Source organism: Schistocerca gregaria, chromosome 1, assembly GCF_023897955.1.
Source record: "Schistocerca gregaria isolate iqSchGreg1 chromosome 1, iqSchGreg1.2, whole genome shotgun sequence".
NCBI classification, from domain to species: Eukaryota; Metazoa; Arthropoda; class Insecta; order Orthoptera; family Acrididae; genus Schistocerca; species Schistocerca gregaria.
The window spans coordinates 314,231,885-314,254,923 of NC_064920.1; the positions used below are offsets into that span (position 1 = coordinate 314,231,885).

Genomic DNA, 23,039 nt, shown 5'->3' on the forward strand with positions numbered 1-23,039 from the left:
TGGCAGAGCAGCTGAACGGAATGGACAGTGTCTTGAAAGGAGGATGTAAGACGAACATCAACAAAAGAAAAACGAGGTTAATGGAATGTAGTCGAATTAAATCGGGTGATGCTGAGGGTATTAGATTAGGAAATGAGACCCTTAAAGTAGTAAATGAGGTTTGGTATTTGGGGAGCAAAGTAACTGATGATGGTCGAAGTAGAGAGGATATAAAATGTAGACTGGCAATGGCAAGGAAAGCGTTTCTGAAGAAGAGAAATTTGTTAACATCGAGCATACATTTAAGTGTCAGGAAGTCTTTTCTGTATGGAGTGTAGCCATGTATGGAAGTGATACGTGGACGATAAGTAGATTGGACAAGAAGAGAATACTCGAAATGTGGTGCTACAGAAGAATGCTGAAGATTAGATGGGTAGATCACTTAGCTAATGAGGCGGTGTTGAATAGAATTGGGGAGAAGAGGAGCTTGTGGCACAACTTGACTAGAAGAAGGGATCGGTTGGTAGGACATGGTCTGAGGCATCAATTAGTATTGGAGGGCAGCGTGGAGGGTAAAAATCATAGAGGGAGACCTAGAGATGAATACACTAAGCAGATTCAGAAGGATGTCGGTTGGAGTAGGTACTGAGAGAAGAAGAAGCTTGCACAGGATAGAGTAGCATGGAGAGCTGCATCAAAACAGTTTCTCGACTGAAGACCGAAACAACAACAACGACGTTTAGTTAATATTTACGTTATTGCAACTTGCATCTGTTTCAGCCCGCATTACTTGCTGAAATTTGACCAAACTCATACAGGATAATACTATTCTATTACAGAGTTTAGCTATTGGACAAGAAAACAGACAAGTACCTCTCAACCCTACGATAATGCCGAGCTTATGTTCCAAATAGAGCCGTATATCGCCCAACTGCACAACTGCAGGTCAAACATTTCTGTCGTGTCCAGGCCAAAAGTTGCACTTACAAGTCGTGATGAAGAGTCCACATCTCAAGGGCATTCCTTTCCAAAAATGTTTCTAAAGGTAGAAGCATGTGAAGTCCTTGATACGTCGATACATAATTTAGTAAAACAATATGTTGTAAAGGGTTCACCAACCTGTTGGATCAAATGTAATCTCGAAGTATTGCTCACTTTCTAGAACGATGATTCACAGGCGCTGCCTGAGACATAGAATATCTTTGCCCCTATTAAAAGAGAGCTGCAAATAGAGTCGTAGGTCAGAGAAGTCTCTGCGGCAGTTGCAGTCTCTCGCTGCTACAATGTAGTTTATAGTTAGTAGTTGTTAAAGTCACAATTCAGAACAAATTGTAAATTTTTGTTATATGGAACAATAATAATTGTGATCAGCCGCAGAGCTAAATGATACCATGGAATGAGATGATGATGAACAAATGAATAACTGTTAATATAGTGAAAAATCAACAGTCATTTATCTAAATTAAAATATTTCACAATTTTTGTCAGAACATAGTCATGTGCTCTTTAGTAATCAGACGACCAGCTGTGCGGCTGTGTCACTAAATAAAGTCTGTTTTTCTAATAGTTCAGATCTCAGACAAATGTTACCCAGTATTAGAAGATAGGCCAGCATTGCGCTAAGCTGGGCCATTTACGAGCAGATATATAGACAGCGTTATCCGGCGCCACCATTATGAGCTAAGAATTTTTCAGTTTGATTCTCACGGACAGATTCAGATTGATTTCACAGGGCCATGGCGTAGCGCTGCATGCATCAAAATGTATCAGTTTTTCATGAGTAAAGATTTATCAGTTTTCATACGTCAGAATTAACTTATCCAAATTTAATTATTTTTTATTTTCTGTTCGGGAAGGTTACACATCATTATTTAAATATTTTATTTTTTATTTATACGGGAAGGTTACAGTGTTCATTCACATAAAGCGCTCCACCAACGGGCTTGGAAACTGTAACTGTCGTATGTAGCTATCTGGTAAGACACAGAGCAAAACAGAGCAGTCACTGCGTGGCCGGCAGTTTTGGTAAGATTTCAGCGATTACCCTAAGTAACTTTGGGCCAATGTCTAGTCATTAGTTCGGTCCCATATTCTTTACTTAGTGCGTTTTCTCATGTGAGGTTATAAATACGGGATGGAAGAAGGAAAGGTGAAACGTGGTAGCAATACCGAACAAATGGTTCAAATGGCTCTGAGCACTATGGGACTTAACATCTACGGTCATCAGTCCCCTAGGACTTAGAACTACTTAAACCTAACTAACCTAAGGACAGCACACAACACCCAGTCATCACGAGGCAGAGAAAATCCCTGATCCCGCCGGGAATCGAACCCGGGAACCCGGGAGTGGGAAGCGAGAACGCTCCCGCACGACCACGAGCTGCGGACCAATACCGAACGACATCAAGGAGTATAACTCATTTGGTGGTAGATTGTCGGTTATGTTAGCTGTAGAATCAACCAACCAGGGGAACCAGATTATGGAAGTCTGTAGATGGGAACACTGTAACGCTCATCAGTGGCACTGGACTCGTCACAGAGAAAACATAGGAAGATTGCCTTCTCGGTATAGGGCGATTTCCCTATATTTTTTGCGAAGTTACTCCGTTTGCACAATAAATATTTTAACATTAACGGCGTAACGTTTCGTCGATACTGAGGCGATGAATGACATGTTCAGAAATAGGTAACAGTAAACGTTATAATGGCGGAGAAGCAGCCACGTTAAACGTTCGACCAGCAGTTTTAATTCGGACGTTCCAAAAGTTTCCGTTTTACTTTCCACTTCTTGTACACGAAATGCATCTGAATAGAACAACTGGTCTTGACTTGGAGGCTAGATCGCGAAAAAAGGCATGTAATGATAATCAAGTAACTATGCATCTGAAGGCTGGAAATGCGATTGCCTCTTGTAAGCAATTTACCAAATCTGACATTGGCGTCTCCACCACGTGCTTTGGTCTGTAGTCTTGTGTGCTCTCAAACTGGACAGCAGCTAGAAACCAGGCAGCGAGCATACGTAGGAATTCTTCAGGAAGGAGACACCTATTTCATAGTCGATGTACTGCACACATATGGAATCATCAGCAGGGTAAGGAGTCTCAAATCATATTATCTTCGCCGGCCGCTATGGCCGAGCGATTCTAGGCGCTTAAGTCCGGAACCGCACTGCTGCTACGGTCGCAGTTTCGAATCCTGCCTCGGGCATGGATGTGTGTGATGTCCTTATGTTAGTTAGGTTTAAGTAGTTCTAAGTCCTGGGGACTGATGACCTCAGATGTTAAGTCCCATAGTGCTTAGAGCCATTTGAACGGTCTGAAAATTATCTTCCATTGCCGCTCAATGTTGTGAAATGACATAGGAGACTAGGAGACGTAGGTAGCTCTGAAGCAGTAAAACTCTTAAAAAAAAAAAAAAAAAAAAAAAAAAAAAAAAAAAAAAAACTTTGCTGAAGGTAGGAGACGAGGTACTGGCAGAAGTGAAGCTGTGAGGACGGGGCGTGAATAGTGTTTGGGTAGGTCAGTTGGTTTAGCCGTGCGGTAGCTCAGCGTGTTCGGTCAGAGAGCTTGTTAGCCTCTGTAATAAAAGAAATAAAAAAAAGAAACTGATTGGAAGGATCAAGAAACTAAAATGTCAGGTGAAATCCGCAACAACCAAACAGAACGATCAACAACGAAGAAAATGAAAAAAAAGTAGGTAGAGCAATTGCCTGCGAAAGGCAAAGGTCCCGAGTTCGAGTCACGGTCCGGCACACAGTTTTAATCTGCCAGGAAGTTTCATATGAGTTATTACTTTGTTAACACACCTGATGAAAATAATTTTCATCAAGTAGTCATGAACCTGTACGTATCTGTATATTTAGTTCCTTTTTTCTTGGATTAGATACATAGTCTGTATTTGCGCTACTTACTATCCCCAGAACTCCAATGATAATGCTCCCCCTCTTGAGAGAACAACCACAGCAGCATTGCTTCAACATAGGTAACTTCCACATGACTGCCGAGACCAACCTGAAAAATATGACCAGAATTTGTACTCAGAAAAAGACGTATGAATTGCATCGAGTACAGATAGTATAGACAATAATAACAGATTAGGCCGTTAGCGATAGCTACTCGCATTGTGAGCGGTGAAGCGGTTTTCTTCCGTTCACTGGTGTAAATTTTCTTTGTTCCATTTCTGCATGCAAATTATGTGGCAATGTCTGACTACAATTTATCACAAAACACAGCAGAATTGTTTTGAAGTGATTGTAATTTGTATGACAATTATATTTTAGATAAGTAGACATGTCAGAAACGTTCTGATATCTTTCTGGTTAATCAATAGCGTCCAAAAAACAGAGGTTTTGGTATGTGATTCGACGAAAGACTTCTTCTTATGCTATAGTTCCAGGTAAGTCTAGTTACATATTTCAAGAACATCCTGGTACAGAATTTACACCTAGGTGGGGCAAAAAAGAAGCGCTATGAAGATCACTAGAACTGACACCCATGATGAGACATGAGAAGAGAGTGGATGATACTCTGCTTTTTTGATTAGGCGTATTTCATAGTATTTTCTTTTTGTCGTGTAGAAAACCTACTGCAATTTAAGGGAGCTTTAAGGAAGACTCGTTTACCTTTTACTTACATAGCATCCTCAAAAGGGCTTGGCATTTGTTACTCGTTTTCAGATGTTTTGAAGTGTCTACTTTTCTTCGTTGCCAGCAGTAAGTGCTTAAAAAGTTTCTATAAAGGTAGCTTGGGTGAAGTATTGCGGAAATAAAGTGAAGGTCAAATAATGGAAATACAGCAACAGATTAAGCGGGTTCGTAAAAATTATCCGCACAAGGTGACAGTGGGCTCAAGGTTGTTAGATTAGAACCTCTACTGGCATTGAGGAAAAGTTTTAAAATGTGTAAAAAAGAGTAATAAGCCCCCAGCGATGACACTTCTTCAATAAAAGCGTAAGGTGTCTGGACAGTACAATTTTTCCTCTTTAAAGAGGGGGAAAAGAGTAATAACTGACAATGGAAGTTGGTGTGGCCTGCATTTCAGTGAATTCATCTAAGCCCCAAGAGTCAGGAATAAAATGTTAGGAATTTCTAACTATGATTTGATAATGCCATCAGTAACATGGCTGCAAGGGTTGAGAACTCTTGTCACGAGCGTGAGGAAAAATTCCACATCTGCTCTTACTTCCTTTCTCTGTAGATGTGACTATTGTTTAGCAACAGTTTTATGTACTGAAAAAAGTCCATGTGCTACTGGGACCGCTTTAAATAAAATTCTACAGTGCGTATGAAGACGTTCTTGTTTAAAACAAACGAACGTTTCGGCGACTGTTTCCTGTAGTATGCACCGAACTGCCAGAGAATTCGGAACTGATTTTATTTTTGGCGTAAAAGCGACGTCAACGCACTAACTACATTGAAAGCCTGAACTAACAATTCTAAACAAAATAAAATATGCATTCGACCAGTCAGTTGTCAGCGGGCAGTGTTAAATAGTGGGCTTGCGATCGCAGTGTGTCATCTTTACTATGTCACAGATCACAATGGAGCAAAATCGAGTGTTCAAGATACGTTTTGTGGAAAAGTGTGTGCGAGGTTTACCCTGTACACTTTGACGGTCGGGCAACTGACATTCAAGCCACTGTGGTGCTCGAATTGAACAACATTCTATAGAAGGACTGTACTGAAAATTTCACATGTTTGTATGAAGGTTCTGTTCGTCGTATTCAACTTTGTGTGTGTGTGTGTGTGTGTGTGTGTGTGTGTGTGTGTGTGACAGGGAGGGAGAGAGAGAGGGGGGAGAGGAGATTATTTAGAACATCTGAAGCATTAAATGCACCTCCTAGCGTCTGTCTACTTTTTATTAATACACGGTTGTAGCTTTTTGGAGTGACGGGGCACACTATTTTGCTGATAAAAGCAACTTTCAGCAGCAGCCTAAAACGTTCGTATTAATTAATGATGCTATCAAACATAATTTTGTGGAAATTAAAAGCTCGATACCCTGCAAGAAATTGAACAGTTAATGCAGGGTATCCCAAATCTTTAGGTTCAGAATTGTACAAATGGTGGTAATGCTAAAGTGAGCAGCCTGAGGTAAGGAAATTGTTTTCATTGACAGAAACAACTCGTAGCTTATACCAACAGCTTCTGTTCTTAGCAGCTGCTCAAAGCGATAACTGCCTAGCGTGCGTTTCACTGGCATGTTCACGGCTGTTGTCCTGACGAGTCTTCTGTTACCTGATCCAATTCTATAGTTGCAACGAGCCTTTGCCGAGAACCGTTGTCAGCCCACCCTCTACTACCTGTAAGTTACACTTTCTCGCAAATTTTTATCCATGGAGGTAAAGTTCTTCGAATTAGAGTGAAAGCTGTTTCCAAACATTTCTCTGTAAATTTATTTGACTGTCCATCGCTGTATCCTGTAATTAGCAATGTTCCGGCAACCAGCCATGAACTGTAACACACACTGGACACACCAGTGAACCGTGCATTGTTTTTCAAAAGAGTACCTCGAACCTTAGTTCAAGGGGAGGACAGTTTATTACGAATGATAAACAGTAACAATCACATCCCTCACACGCGTTAATCGTTCAAGACCCTTTACCCACAGAAAAATCAATTACGACTCTTTGGTTCCCGTACACTATTTAAGTGATATCGTCTCTGATGCTTCACCCTACTTATTTGTAACACCTTGATCCGAGGAACGGTGTTTAAGCCGATGGCATACTGTTCGTGGTATACAGGTACATAAATATATCGAATGTTTCAAACTGACTTAATGTAAAATACAACCCTACACCCCATGTTTGGAGGAAGTATAAATTACTTTGTGACATCACTTTACCGCTTGGTGTGAACTAAATAATAAAGATACATAGAAACTCTCAGCGACTTCAGGCCAATTGTATCATAAGTTGGACTTCAAAATTTCGTTCTAGATTTTTGCTCCATGTGTCTCATGACAGTACAATTTGTAAGGTCCTTGTTGAACAAGTAAGTTGAACATGTAAAAAGAGCAGCGACGTTTCTAGAAGAAAGGAAGGAAGGTTAAGATTTAGAGCCCTTTCGACAACGAGGCCATTAGAGACAGAGTACAAGCTCAGAATAATTCCAGAATGGGGAAGGAAATTGGTCGTGCCCTTTGAAAAGATCGATCCCTGACTTTGACTGGAATGGTTTAGGAAAATCAACGGAAAATCTAAATCTGATAGGTTGGGCACATATGTGAGCCGCCATCTCCCGACTGCGATTCCACTCTCTCCACCTCTCTCGGTAGCGATGTTTCTGTCGATCCGCTTTAATTAGCGCTGGGCTGCTGCAGCGGTGCTCAATTGACTTAGTGGGACACGCTACACTTGCAGACAATCTTAATAATGCAGTCTCTTTGAGAGCGGTCAGTGGGGAGTCTGTCATTAAGTATATTTCTAAAACATGTCTTCCGGATAAAGACTGGAAAAGCTTTCGTTCAATTTTTTCCCACCACTTACGGTAATGGCGCGATTAAACAGTGCGCTGAATCAACATTTTAACGAGAGAGTGTTCCTTCAAAATTCTGTCACTATGAGCGATATTCCAATATAATTTATCACTCTGGAAATCTATCGATAACATAATGGGGAGGCTAACTGCTCCCTCGTTTTGAATATAGAATTCCGAATTACTGGCAATTATCTGCATCTCATTCATACAATAGGTGCCGGTAACACGTTCAGTATTTCCGTTTGCAAAACGACGTAACGATCGTTTAATGACATGACGTACACATAGATTTAAACGTAGATATAGTGAGTTGTTAAACACACAGGTAATCAGACAAATGAAAGGAAAGAGAAAGAGGTAGAGAGAATTTTATGAGCCTTTATCATCAATTTGTATAGCGTCTACTGCGCAACATATATTGCTGTTTCTGGTCTATTATTTCCTTTTCTTAAGACAAGATTTCTCCTAAGACCGTTTGTACCTTATAATGAGTAAATTGGTTCTAGCTACCAAGTGTGTTCTTTATCATACATACTTTCCTGCTTTTCTTTGCAGATGGTCTGTTATTGTGTTATTATTATTATTATTATTTTCCCCCTCTGTAGCTCCTTTAACAGTAAAATGTTTCATCTCAGTCCACATTCTTCTGTGTATATTATGGAAACCGGGATTAAATAAACAACGCCAATTTAGGCAAAGATGTGTAAAGTTCGTACTGAAAATGAAGGATGGGGGTCTGCAAATGATATTGAAATTCAGCACACAACGTTTACGTCGATGTTATGACGTCATCTGGCGAGATACAGTTATACAATTCTTAGAATAAAGTTCTTAATCAGCGTATTGCATTAAGAGCTAGATCAAAAGAAACTTTGAAGTCGGATGTATTTAGATAAACGTTTGTAATAAGTGTATAACATTTGCGGGTTTTTGATGAAATATGTTAATTTTCTTTGTTTTGTCTTTAATATAAACCAGTAGGGTCCCAATCTTTCTGAGATCATTACCCCTGAGTGCAATCAAATAATAGCTGGTACCCCTCTACACTCTCCGCGTTACTATAATTAACATTTGAACTTAATTAAATTGTACAATGAAAAGATTTTCACTTTTAAAATGATACATTTCGTTTTTGTAGGTGTTTCATTAAACCAAGACATGATGAGTCAGTGAGACGATTGGTAGAGCTTATTTCTGACGATTTTACTTCTGACTGACAGAGACTGGGAGATTTCAGGCTGTCAGTGCTTTGTCTTTGACCACTGCCAGTAATAACGACAAATAATAATGATAATGATAAGACAATAATAATAATCCTGTGTGGAGCACTATAGTAGCCATTACGCAGTTACAGTTGTCATGTACTGTCAATTAGATCGTTTATCTGTTTCAGAATAAGTGATGAAGCCATTTCTGATAGATAATAGAAATTATTTACAACTCTGAAGAGAAATTTTGTGATCTATTTTGCATGTGTAACGTATATGTTTTACAGTATAAAGCATATGTGTGATGTGTGGACTGTGTGACAAAGATGTTGTTCATATATTCAGTTCACATGTTGTAACCTATACCGCATCGTGTCACTCCTTAATGCTAGTATTTAACAAAAAGTAATTACTGATAAATTATGTAGTAAATATTAGAGTCTTGTAAAATTATGATAATAGTAACGATCTTCTAAAATTAATTTAGTTTAATGACTGAGACAAAATCATAAAATTCCATTGTGCCCCCGAGGAGGTACTTCTCTCCAGATTGGGAGCCACTGATCTAAACAGTGGTTTTGAGGAGAAAAGAAATTTGCACATGGTTCATTTGATTTATGCTCAGTCCATTGGGTTCTTAAAAACAAATAATACTGAAAATAAATTAAAAAACAGTTTACACAAGAAAATGCTATAGAATTGCCATTTATGTGATAATAACCCTGAGTTGAAGGTTTTTGCATTTCACTGGTAATTAGCTTATTGTTGACAACATACTTTTCTTTGTATTTCGCACATCTTTCTCATTCGATTAAGAAGGAAGTAAATACAAACAAACATTGCAATTTTCTCTCAGAAAAGTCGATATTCATGAGTCAGTTGCTTTGAGCTTTAAACGAAACTCACCATTATCAACAGTACGGATAATTTGCTGTGAAGAATCTTGTCGCAGAACACTCTGTTGACATCCCGCCACGGAACCTGCTTTGACGCTGCCACGATCATCATTACTGAGTCTGCCATCATATTGTGAACATAACGTAGAGTACTGGAATACATTTAGCTTCAGTTCATTTTATTCTTCGATTTGAAGCGTGCCAAGATAGGCCTTGCTTCCAAATTATTAATTGTTTTTATGTTCAGTCGCAGGCAATCAGTGGCAATTCATTTATACATTACATGTGAAAAGATGATAATGTCGAGTGAGGTTGTGCATGACCTAAATAAACAGCCACGATGACGGGGTAGGTATCAGATCTGTCGGGGTCAAGTTCCTTGAGAGGTGGGCATTCGGTGAACCTTGCCGTACTGACAATCCGCGTTTCCCGATTCGAGACCCCGAGCGATTTTTAAGTTAGTAGAAAGCAAAGAATAATTTGGGTGAGAGTGAGCAAGTACTTAGCTCCGCGAGGGGACGAAGGCAGAATCTTTAGTAGGTAACAGTGGTGTTGGAAACTGGTAAAAATTAAAATTTAAACTGGTGGTAAGAAGTGATTGTGCGATGAGAAGAAGCATTCAGAGGAAAATACGGTAAGGATGTTTCGTTCGGATTTACGTAGCTGAAGTGTTCAAGACTGGATAGGGATCGGTAAATGTTGTACACGATGTTGCGAATAGAACTTAAGGGATTTTCAAGGGACAATTTCCAGAACGGCTCTAGCCTACCGAATTAGTAGTATACTGTATAGGTACGACTATCATGTCAGTCCGGACCGAAATTTGTTAGGTTCAAAATGCTTTACACTATACCTGTATCAGAATGACTGTTATTTGTCTACGGGAAACTTGCAACAAACCCACGAAGAGCGAGCCAGGTCGCACCTTCTGTTTCCTTCGCCGTTGTCAAATCTTAATGTGACAGAACGAGATGGAGCAGTGGTTAGCACACTGGACTCGCATTCAGGAGGACGACGGTTCAAACCAGCGTCCGGAAATCCTGATTTAGGTTTTCCGTGATTTTCCTAAACCGTTTCAGGCAAAATGCTGGGGTGGTTCGCTTGACAGGGCACGGCCGACTTTATTCCCCGTTCTTCCCTAATCCGATGGGATTGATAATCTCGCCGTTTGGTCCATTATCCAATATCTTATATTGGATTACTATTACGGCAGATAATACAGCTACTGTGATTCGTTTTCGTCGTATGCTCCATTTCTGTCAGCAATTTGTTTTTCTAATACATAAAAGATTGCCTCCGGCATTCTCAGCGCTGTCCAACACAACCATTGCACTTCTTCTCTGTTCAGAGTTTTAAAATTTTGAATTTATTCCTTGGTCAAGCGGCTATAATTACGAGAGTGTCCTCTAAAGTAAAAAAATGAAGTTCTTAGTATCCAGAAGTGGTGGATTACTTTGAAATGAGCAAATGTCTAGCAACTTGTTTCATGCGTTGCAGAGGCTAAGCAGGCACTCATTGAATTATGCTGGTGTCATCCAGGACTTTTTGTTAGAAATGATTCAATACCCTTGAAACATCTATGGTCATTAGTTGGTTGGGTTGTTTTGGGGGAAGAGACCAAACTACGTGGTCATCGGTCTCATCAGATTAGGGAAGGATGGGGAAGGTAGTCGGCCGTGCCCTTTCAATGGAACCATCCCGGCATTTACCTGGAGCGATTTACGGAATGAATGGAAATCCCTAAATCAGGATGGCTGGACGTGGGATTGAACCGTCGTCCTCCCGAATGCGAGTCCAGTGTGCTAGCCACTGCGCCACCTCGCTCGGTTGGCCACTAGTCTTCGCTGTCAATGTTGTTTTAGTTTCTGAGAATCTTCCATTTCCGCGTTAGCCTTTCTTTGCTATGTTCTCCCCCATGAGAGTTTTCTTCTTTGTAATTCCATGTTTGGTAGCGAAGACACTCGAAAACGAAATCCCCTTTCATCGGTACTGAACAGTTTAAAAAAGATTTTCTAAATAATCTAGTAATCTATTCCTCAGTAGTGGCGAAGAATTCTTCAAGAAACGAAAACTCAAGAAGCCTGTATGGCTATCTTCCTCCATGCGACGTTTTCTGCAATCCTGTTTTCCTGTTTCAACAACATGGACGACGGAATCACGATAACAGCCACTGCATCCTTTTATTTAATTATTCAACAACTTGCTATTTTTCTGTGACAGTCAACCAGGCGTCGTTATTTGAAGTCATTTTTACAGCTGATTTATGAGCTCTAGTTTTTATATGCACCTATATGTAAACAGAGTAATCTCACGAGGAGGTAAACACAATTACCGAAAGAAATGACGAAGCGATTAGAATTACCGAGTATTAGATAGCCATTGAGTTAGAAGTATGTAATTTATGGGCATTTTTCCGAGGTGCAGTATAACTACTTGATTTATCGACAAATCCGATTTATCGAGTTTCGATTTATCTACAATCGAGTGTATACCCAAAATACCTTCAGTAAACTCTTCCCTCTCTAGAGCCTGTGTAAGAAACACGTGATGTAAATATCGTCACATATGCTCTTAACAGAAATGACTGGGACACTTGTGGGAAGCTTTCTACGATGAACAAAGTCTGAAAATTACTGAAAAATCAGAGTATTATCACTTTGCGCCAACAATTGGGTCTTGTACAGTAAATGGGGTGACTGGAGGTCAAACACGCGGTCTGTTTGTGCGGTCGGCGCGCAAGAGCGGGCACTGCTGATAACCCTTGACCTCGGGTGCCACCACTGATGTGATCCGTTGAAAAACCCAAGCGATCCGGCTCCAGTCCTCATACGTAATAGTACTAAGATTTTGTAAAACCCATTAGTGTAATTTGTAACTTTTGACATAAATAAATACAAAATCTCTTCATATAATTTCGCCTTCAGTCCCACCCACAGATTTGCTGCTATCGACTGATGGACAAAAAAGGCGAAACACCAAGAAGGATTTGTGCGATGAGGCTGAAAGGAGTCCACTGGGACACACTTGTATGTGGCACCCGAATACGACAGTAATATTAATGTAAATTAAAATGAAACTACTATGTTACAAACGATGTATGTCTCTGATAGGCTTTATGAAGCGGATCGCTGACTGTACACGACAGCACAGCCAAAGATATTGTTCCTTGTCTGAGACTGAAGTGTTGGAGCACAGTTGTAGGTAGCTGTCTGTGAGTGAAAAAGAAAGGTGTGGGCAGTTTTTGTCGCGTGCCTTGTGAAGCCACCAAGTGTCATATTAATGTAGGAATTACGAGAACATGTGAGCAGAAGTCTTCTCGCAAGCAACGAGGTCATCAGTTCCGTAGTAAATAACTCCACCATGCTTTCGCTGTATCCTGCGTCGAAAAATACGGATGCACTTAACAAAATTCGTGAAATTCTTTCTTTTCGTACTACAAAAAGGTTATGTCACTATGAAATTATAGACATTGCAGTTAACAATGCAAAGCATGCAGCACAGCGCCGCAAACGTCAACAAAAACAGGTGAGTAACCTCGAGGAATTTCGCATAGGACGAAAAGTGTTGGTACGCACTCACTACCTATTCAATAGAGGAAAACGTTGTTACAGTAAATTTGAACTTTTATATTCTGGACCTTTTAAGATACGTAATCTTCCCCATCCCAATGTCATTCATACTGAAACTTAACGGACGAGAACATCGCGAGGCAATCATCACATCAGCAACTTGAAGCACTTTATAGAATACCTTTTGCTTTGGTTCATTTCACATTGCTAGATAGAATTTTGATGATCACATACCACAACTATTTATTTTCCGCCTTTCAGCCAGGTATATAAAATATTTTGGTACTTTTCAGGAACTATGATATTTGGTATTTGTCTTGTAGAAGTCGTTATTTGCAATACCAGTAAATCTCGATTTATGCTTCTTTTAGTTCTACATGCGAGTCCACATGCCTACAAAATACACCAGACTTTTTACTTAACACATTTCCCCTGCTTACACAAGTTCTGTTAGTACCTTGTTTTCACGTTTCCTTCATTATTCAGCATTTTATTAGGTGGCCACGTGACCGTTAGGGAGAATCTTGCAGGTCTGTTCTCTTACCGTAAGTTTACGCCTTGCACATTTTTCTGTTTTCATACGCATGTGCGTGAAATTGCAATTGAAAGAGACACAATTCATTTTGATATGTGTTAAGCGGATCAAATCCCTTGGGTGGTCTGACTGCTGCAAACTGTAGTTAAAGCATTTTTTTCGTGATAAGAATATGTGTGCTTTATGTATACAGCCTCTAGATACGTTATATTCATTTATTTATGATGCTATTTTGTCTTTGCTGATACCATGTAATGTGTTATTTTTCATGATGCTATGATACTCCTGTTTGCCATTATTGCACATCCTATACAATATACTATTACTGCTGAAATTTATGCTATTGATTGATGAATTATTATTACATTTTTTGTTAGGTTGCCATTGTCATTTATGTCCAGTCTTGTGCTCCAATTTGCAATGTATCTCTTGTAATTGTTGGTTTAAATAGTTTACTTCCTTTCACCTACGTAAATTTAAGAAACCAATGTACCATCTAACTCATGTCCATTGCGTATACTCATCCATTTCGCATATTTTGCAGAACCAATGTACCAAAGTCTCATTGAATCCGAACGAGCCATTATGCTCATAAATAGGAGCACATGAAAATGTGAAATCTGCCACACGTAAACGTGTGTGGGAAATGCATTACATCGAACGCATGACATCAGGAACTTATATGGAATACCAAACACCACTGACACGTCTCACACTGTTCCTGGCAGGCTTTTGTAAACATTTTTCCTTTAGTGTACTAGGTAAATTGGAGAGATTGCGTATAATTATGTCAGATTATGGCTATTTATTCTGTGCATTCCGTGTTAGGCATAAGAGTATTATCGGAATATTTAATGATTGTTCATGCCCTGAACTGCACCAGTTGTTTGGAATAATGATGAAAAGTTGAGGTCTAATGAGTGTTCATGTCCTGAGCTGCACCAATGTTTTGGAATCATGATGAAACGTTGATGTCTAATGAGTGTTCTTGCCTGAGCTGCTCTACTGTAATGAGGATTATATTGATATAGTGATGATTCTTCTATAATGATACTGTATCATGTTAATATGTATTTTCTGTGTGTTGCATCCTTTCTAGGAAAAGTCTGGCTTACCTTGTGACACATGATTGGAGATGTTTGTGGAAGACTGGTTGAAATGGTTCAAATGGCTCTGAGCACTATGGGACTTAACATCTGAGGTCACCAGTCCCTAGACCTCCGTAGAACTACTTAAACCTAACTAACCTAAGGACATCACACACATCAATGTCCGAGGCAGGATTCGAGCCTGCGACCGTAGCGGTCGCGCGGTTCCAGACTGAAGCGCCTAGAAGCGCTCGGCCACCGCGGCCGGCTTGGAAGACTGTCACAGAATTTTACACCTAAGAACACCTTTTCACCATTGCTTGTGAGAATGGATATGGTACTGCCTTCTTATGCAAGCGTGCATGACTGCTTTTTTTTCAGTTTACACTATTTCTGCAGTTCACCCTCATCTTTGCATATTTATCTCATGATTTACTGTTACATTTATCTACTCGGTAAGCTATATTGCACTCCTGTCTTCAAGCTTTCCTATACTATAATCACATTTTTTCTTTGCTTTGGCCATAGCAGTTCTTGACTTAAGACGAATGACAATTGACTGTCAATCGTTCTCTTTACAGATAAAGTTCACTGCCGTTATCAATCATTCCCATGTCATTTTATGTAGATATGCACATTTTAAGAGATGCAGATCATTTAATAGATAGTTTTATGAAGCCCTGAAAGTGCTATACGATTTATAAATATTGTGTCTTTACTCATACAATGGCATACTTTGATTTTATGGTGGTATTTGTCTACATGTACTCGAACAAAGACACACTCTTTTATAATACTGCAATATCGAGCTACCTATTCCCATTATGAATTATTCACAGACTTCTGAGTGCCATATACAGTTATAGGTAAATGAATGTTTATGATACTTTCTCAGCTTTGATGTTTATCTCGTGTAAAACCAGGTCGCTTGGAGCCTCAAACATTTTAGCTACTAAGGTCAGCATTTATTTCATGTTAAACTTGGACATTGTGCGCCACAAAGAAGATTTCTGTCACATTTTAGCTATTAAGGTCAGCATTTATTTCATGTTAAAACTTGACCACTTTGATCCACAAAGATGATTTCTGTCACATTTTATAGCTACTACGATCATCATTTGTGTGTAGGGAGGCAACTTTGAGCCTCTGATTGATATTTTCTATACAATTGTTTTAAATATTAAAACCTGCATGTATACCACTTAAAAGGTCACTTGGGGCCAATCCATTCTTGATTTGACTATTAGGTATTCTTAAGTGATTATGTCACAATATTGCATATACAAGGCCACTTATAGCCACAGTATAATACTATGGACCAATGATGTTCTCTGTCATGTTAGGCTATTTTAGTGTATAATGGCAGGTTGATGCCACACTTATTGATGTTGGCTTATTCAGAGTACACTTCCAATTTTGCCTATTTACTCCGATGTAACACATAGTTGTGTCATCCAGTCTGTAATTTAATTAGGATAGTTAACTTTTCTGATCAGATAGATTACTCGATGTTGAAATAGGTTGAAATGGCCATGTTCCCCTACCTTCCCTTTGTTAGCTTTTCATGCCTTCCATTATCCGGTCTCCAAGCTCTGTTTATGGTAGTGGAGAAATTTATTACTACTGTAAGTGACTGTATATGTGTTTTGTATCTCAGAAGAATGTGCACTATGATGAACAGTGATGATGCAAATCATCACATTACTGACATCATGATAATCACGAACTATGGTTGTTGGTAATTTGTTGCCGAGTACCTATTGTATCTCTGCACATACCTAAAGCAAATAATACGGAGTTAGGAGGTCTTGGTACTCGGAACGCAATCCACATTGGTCAGTAGTCATTTGTTCAAACTACACAATACAAAAAAAATGGAATTTATGATGCAATCACTTCGACATGCTCACAGGTTCAGCTGTGACTCTTCCTTTCCCTTGCCCAATCCTACACCATTATCTTGGCGATTAGGACTGTGTACTGGCATTGCTTTATATGATTTACTTGTTAGCAACCTTGCTTACGAGACTATTCACTGACAATTAAAACCAGATTATGATTAATACTACTGCACCTGACCACTACCAATTCTTTCACGTTTCATTATGTTATACAGTTAGATTTTTTTGGGCAATCATGAGGTATTCCTTTATAATGATCATTAGGACTACACTGTAATGGTCTTACACTACTCAGGATTTCTACTTATCAGTAATGAGATTAACTTATCACACATTTGTTGTACAGGGCCCTTTAAAATATGTATCAAATTTCTTAAACCCCGCTGGAGGGTTGTGGCAGGAGTCAACTGGGGGGACATATGTACTTGTGGCAGCAGAATACGACAATAGAATTAATGTAAATTGAAATGAAACTAGTATTTTATAAACGATGTATGTCTCTGATAGGATTTATAAAACGAATCGCTGACTGAACGACCGCAGAGCCAAAGATACTGTTTCTGGTCTGAGATTGTAGTGTTGGCGTAAGAGAGCTTTTGGTGCACAGTTGTAGGTATCTGTCTGTGAGTGGAAGAGAAAAGTGTAGGCAGTTTTTGTAGTGTGCTTTGTGAAGCCACTAGGTGTTAGATTAATGTAGGAATTACGAGAACATGTAAGGAGAAGTCTTCTCAGAAGCAAAGTAAAGATGTTAAAGAATTATGGTTTTCGTATTGCCAACGCGTTAATATAGATGAGTTGGCTGATAATTTGTAATTTTTGAGTAAAAAGGCTAATTAGATATTTCACTTTTATAAGGTTTCTAAGATTTGTTAGCAGAGCTATATGTAACTTGTTGATTGGCATTTATGCTGGTTTAGTGAGGTTAGATAATACTTGCTGTACAAATCATATTGTCCGTGAATCATTCAGTAAATATGATTTATTTTTCTGACTAATGTAACCTCAATTGTTAGATTTTTTGAAAAGACGAACGTTACTTGCAATATAACTTTGCTGAAAAACGCAGCGTTAGTTATTCACCACAATCACAACTGCCTCCCTGTCCAGGTCACATGTTTTTCAAAAAAAGATGAATTTTTCTTAAAAAATTTCATTTATCAGGCAAAAGAGTTGCATATACATTTCAAAGTATTATGGCGAGCATTGCAACTGCTGAGCCTGTAGCTATCTTTTTTTTTCGTTAGAGAGCAGAATACATCGCGTTACACTGTTGCTGCTTTAGAGGTAAGGCAAAATAAATATTTGTATGCACTCGCCATCATTCAGTGTATTTCATACAAAGCAGAATAATTTTACCAAGTATTCAAAGGATTTTTAAATTTAAAAGACGGTTACATTGCAAAAAAAAAATGGTTCAAATGGCTCTGAGCACTATGGGACTTGACATCTTAGGTCATCAATCCCCTAGAACTTAGAACTACTTAAACCCAACTAACCTAAGGACATCACACACATCCATGCCTGAGGCAGGATTCGAACCAGCGACCGTAGCAGTCCCGCGGTTCCGGACTGCAGTGCCGAGAACCGCACGGCCACCGTGGCCGCCCGTTACAATTCAAATCAGGTTTGCTTTAAATGCACCCTATAGCGGTCGTGAGCGTTAGTTACGTTTGAAGTTGTACGTGGTGAGTTCTTATTAGTCAAGAATACCTTAAGGTAACGAATACGCCATTATCAAATCAAATGGCGCTGAGCACTGTGGAACATTTGAGGTCATTAGTCCTTTAGGACTTAGAACTTCTTAAACCTAACTAACCTTACGACATCACAAACATCCATGCCGGAGACAGGATTCTAACCTGTGACCGTAGCGGCCGCATGGTTCCAGCCTGAAGCGCCTAGAATCGCTCGGCCACTGCGGCCGACACGCGATTATCATGTTTGAACGAAGTCGATCGATAGGGCTAAGAGAAGCTGGATGTTTTCTTATGCGATACTGCAGAAAGACTTGACAGGAATGTAGCTACTGTGCATTATTGCTAGGAGCGAAGGTCACGAGAATGTACAGTCGCAAGCAGACTGTATTCCAGACGGCCAAGCGGCACTACCAAGAGCGAAAACAATTGTGATAGCTGTATGGATCTGTCGTATCGTACCGCATCTACAGCTGCAATTTTAACAACAGTTGGCAGCCCAGTGACACAGCGAACTGTTAGAAATCGGTTAGTTCAAGGATAGCCAGACGCCTTGTAGCGTGCATTCCACTGACCCCAAACCACCGCCATTTGCGACTTCAATGGAGTCAAGCGAGAGCTCTTTGGAGGGCGGGGTGGAGGTCTGTAGTCTTTTCCGATGAAAGCTGGTTCCACTTCGGTGACAGTGATGGGCGTGTTGGTTGGAAAAAGGCCAGTGGGGTGCCAGCAATCAACCCTTTCTGCGTGCTACACACATTGAATGAACTACTGGAGTTATGGGCTGAGGTGTATTCCTTACAACAGCAGGACACTGACTGCAGATTTGTACGTCAGTCTGGTGATTCTACCTGTTGTGCTGTCTTTCATGAACACCACTTCAGAGGGTAATTTTTGGATTACATGCCGCTGTTGTAACCCAACACTCTATACAAAGTGTCGACATGGTGCCTAGGCCTACTCGATCAGCAGATCTGCCTCCAATAGAGCACATACGGGACATCATCGGACGACAACTCCGGAGTCCTCGACAAACAGAATTAACCCTCCCTCTATGGACCGACCAAGTTCAGCAGACATCTGACATCCGCACCTGTACTACATAATGCCTGCACATCTGCTTGCTTGCATTGAACCTTCTGGCGGTTACGCTGGTTATTAATGCACCAGTATTTTCCCTTTGCAATGGCTTCTCTCCCGCTTACATTAACCTTTGACCTTGGAATGTAAATCTCTTAAATACATTACGTAAAGTATTTTCATCACTATAGCCGAGCGGTCCCTGGCGCTGCAGTCATGGACTGTGCGGCTGATACCGCCGGAGTTTCGAGTCCACCCTCGGGTATGGGTGTGTGTGTTTGTCCTTAGGATAATATAGGTTACGTAGTGTGTAAGCTTAGGGAATGATGACCTTAGCACATTTCACACACATTTGAACATTTTTTTCATCGCTATACGTCAATTACTTTTTGGTGTTGCGATTTTTTCCGTCAATGTAGTCCTCATATAACAATTACCCTATATTCCACTAAACACTCACAGGGATAAATATAATTCGAAATCTTGCACGTAAGTGAATTGTATTATAAGGTCACGAAGAAGCACATTATACAGGACTGGATAGTGCAGAGAGTGTAAGTAAACCACAGTTGATTGAAAAAATGTGGTGCTTCACAGTTGTCATGACGGGAAAATATTGTTGATCGCCATAATTTTTGGATTGGCTGATGGAAGAGACGAAAAAATAAAAAGAAACAAAACAAAACAAAACCTGACAAGTGCCAGCAGAAGTTGCCCTCTTACGGTTATATAGAAACTTAAGATCGTGCATAGATCTATTATGAATGAGTTTATGTGTATCAAAAGCCAGCTGGAGTGACCGTGTTTTTCTAGGCGCTACAGTCTGGAACCGAGCGACCGCTACGGTCGCAGGTTCGAATCCTGCCTCGGGCATGGATGTGTGTGATGTCCTTAGGTTAGTTAGGTTTAAGTAGTTCTAAGTCTTGAGGACTGATGACCTCCGATGTTAAGTCACATAGTTCTCAGAGCCATTTGAACTATTTGTGTATCAAAATATGTGACATAAATAGTCTTAATGTCTGAAGGCATTGACTCGGAAAGTAAAATTTTACACGCCGCCAAGGCACCGTAGACGTCAGTACGTAACATAAAATTCAACTTGATACGTCTAGCAGTTCCTGAGAAATAGGGGATCAACAGTTGGACAGACCGACAACATGTGATTCTATAAGAGTTCCGTTGTAATCGTTTGAGTTACGGAGCCATAAAATCGTTTAAAGAGCGCACAAAGGCTACTTGTTCGTGTTTAGCACCATTAAAAGAAAGTTATGTTTACATTCCTTGAATGCCGATGACGTAAACAAAAACAACCAGTATGAACTTAGTGTATCCAACCCACAATAGCTAAAAATGCTCAAAATTTACTTTCGGTGACATTGAATAGGTGAGATCAATATAGATTTATGGGATCTGTGAGCTTGAATTGAGGTGTAAGCTACTTACTTACATAATGAGATTGTCACTCTGCAGTGGAGTGTGCGCTGATATGAAACTTCCTGACGGATTAAAACTGTGTTCCGGACCGATACTCGAACTCGGAACCTTTGCCTTTCGCGGGCAAGTGCTCTACATGTTTGACACATAATTTGAACTAGTCAGTTTATAGATTCAGTCCCGACACAAACTGTCATTCGCTTTATACATATAGACTTCAGGGTACGGCAGATCGAACTGTCGCGAAATAAAATTTTTCACATGGGACGATATTGAACGACTCTTCGCTCTCGCGTTCAGATCCTAACAACCATTTCATATGATAGTGACAATGTAGCTGACCGCGAACACAGAAATATGCTAAAAAGCAGGACGAATACATTCGCGTGTACACTTGCACGTTGCCCTTGTGGCTTCAAGGACAAATGATCCTATTTGACGACCTACCAACAATGTTGCTGGATTTCACAGAGAATACCTCGTTGTCGGGCGAGACGTTAGTAGAGAAGATGAGCGTTACCTTGGTCCTCTGCTAGTGCAGCTGTGCTGGAGCCTGCCGCCGGTCTGCAACTGCGAGAGGCTACTTCGCTGCTCCTCAGCTGCTTCGGTGTGAGTCACGAGCCCAGCCTCCAGCTGCGGTGCGGCGCCTGGCGTTCGCTGCAGGCGTCAGCATTTACGTCCAACTGACTGAAACGCTGACAGTTTTTCCTGCAGCTGCATCTGGGCCCACAAGCATTTTTTCCTAGAAAATAGCAGTGGCTCCTATAGCTTCTTGCCGGGTAACTGCAGAGTGGTTTAGTGCTGCGAGGTTGTTACTTCTGGTGAAACATTTTACTGTACCGTCTACCTTGGAATAATCAAATAAAAAGTTGTGATATCATTACACATTGCTTCAGGAGATTTTTTTTAAATCGACGTATCTCGTATTCGTCACACAACTTGGTACTAGTCATCCCGGTATTTCGCGCCGATATTCAGCCCTGATACTCCGCGGTGAAGCACCAGAACATGTCTACAGCTTCAAACGCACAGTATTTCCGCACCCGATTACCAACAGCATTTTGAAATCCTTAAAATCAATGAGAATACACATTTACCTAAGTATATCTTTAACAAAATCGGCTCATATTAAACACATTTTCCCCCTTCTTCACTACTGCCAGATCTCCTTCCTAACAGCTTGATTCGAGAAATTATTAGGGTTCGCACAAGCCCTCTTCACTCTAAAACTTGACAGTAGGTTCAGGCTACCATTTCCGTTACACGAATCGCCGGCCGCAGTAGCCAAGCGGTTCTAGGAGCTTCAATATGGAACCGCGCGACTGCTACGGTCGCAGGTTCGAATCCCGTCTCATGGATGGATGTGTGTGATGTCCTTAGGTTAGGTTAGATTTAAGTAGATCTAAGTTCTAGGGGAATGAAGACCGCAGATGTTAAGTCCCATAGTGCTCACAGCCATTTTGAACCTTACACGAATCAATACGTACTCCATGTCTCATCTTAAAAGTCCATTTTCTATCCTGAATTTCAGGCTCCTTTAGTTAAATTTACCATCGTCGTCTGGAAACCGTTAAGATCAGTGCAAATATTCAACAAAATCGACTCTTTTACTTGTTTAAAAATACATAATGAACTATTCGTATTTAAATTTATAAGGCAAATGTCCCCTCACCCTTCTCCACTCCTTTTGCACTCCCCTCTCCTTACCACCAGTGCGTAAAGGGCTTCCAGATGGATCCGACTCTGAATAGTGTGAGAAGTAGCAGTTGACCCTAAATAACGAAAAGTGAGATCGTCATCCACATGAGTGCTAAAAGGAATCCGTTGAACTTCGGTTACACGACAAATCAGTCTAATCTCAAAGCCATAAATTCAACTAATACATAGGTAATACAATTACGAACAACTTGAATTGGAAGGAATACATAGAAAATGTTGTGGGGAAGGCTAACGAAAGGCTGCGTTTTATTGGCAGGACACTTAGAAAAATGGCTCTGAGTACCATGGGACTTAACATCTTAGGTCATCAGTGCCCTAGAACTGCTTAAACCTAACTAACCTAAGGACATCACACAACACCCAGTCATCACGAGACAGAGAAAATCCCTGACCCCGCCGGTATTCGAACCCGGGAACCTGTTCGCGGGAAGCGAGAACTCTACCGCACGACCACGAGCT

The 23,039-nt window shown here is 40.3% G+C and overlaps 1 protein-coding gene across 1 annotated transcript in view; it reads right to left on the reverse strand.

Annotated features, from left to right (window-relative positions):
* LOC126343303 (uncharacterized) overlaps positions 1–21,532 on the reverse strand; it is a 78,034-nt gene extending 56,502 nt beyond the window's left edge. Inside the window, exons 1-2 of the mRNA XM_050001928.1 lie at positions 21,382–21,532; positions 3,890–3,989 (exon numbers count right to left, since the gene is read on the reverse strand). Of these exons, the coding sequence (XP_049857885.1) occupies positions 3,890–3,973 (84 nt within the window). The 5' untranslated portion in view covers positions 3,974–3,989; positions 21,382–21,532. The remainder of the gene's footprint in view (positions 1–3,889; positions 3,990–21,381) is intronic.
* Between the last annotated feature and the right edge of the window lie 1,507 nt (positions 21,533–23,039).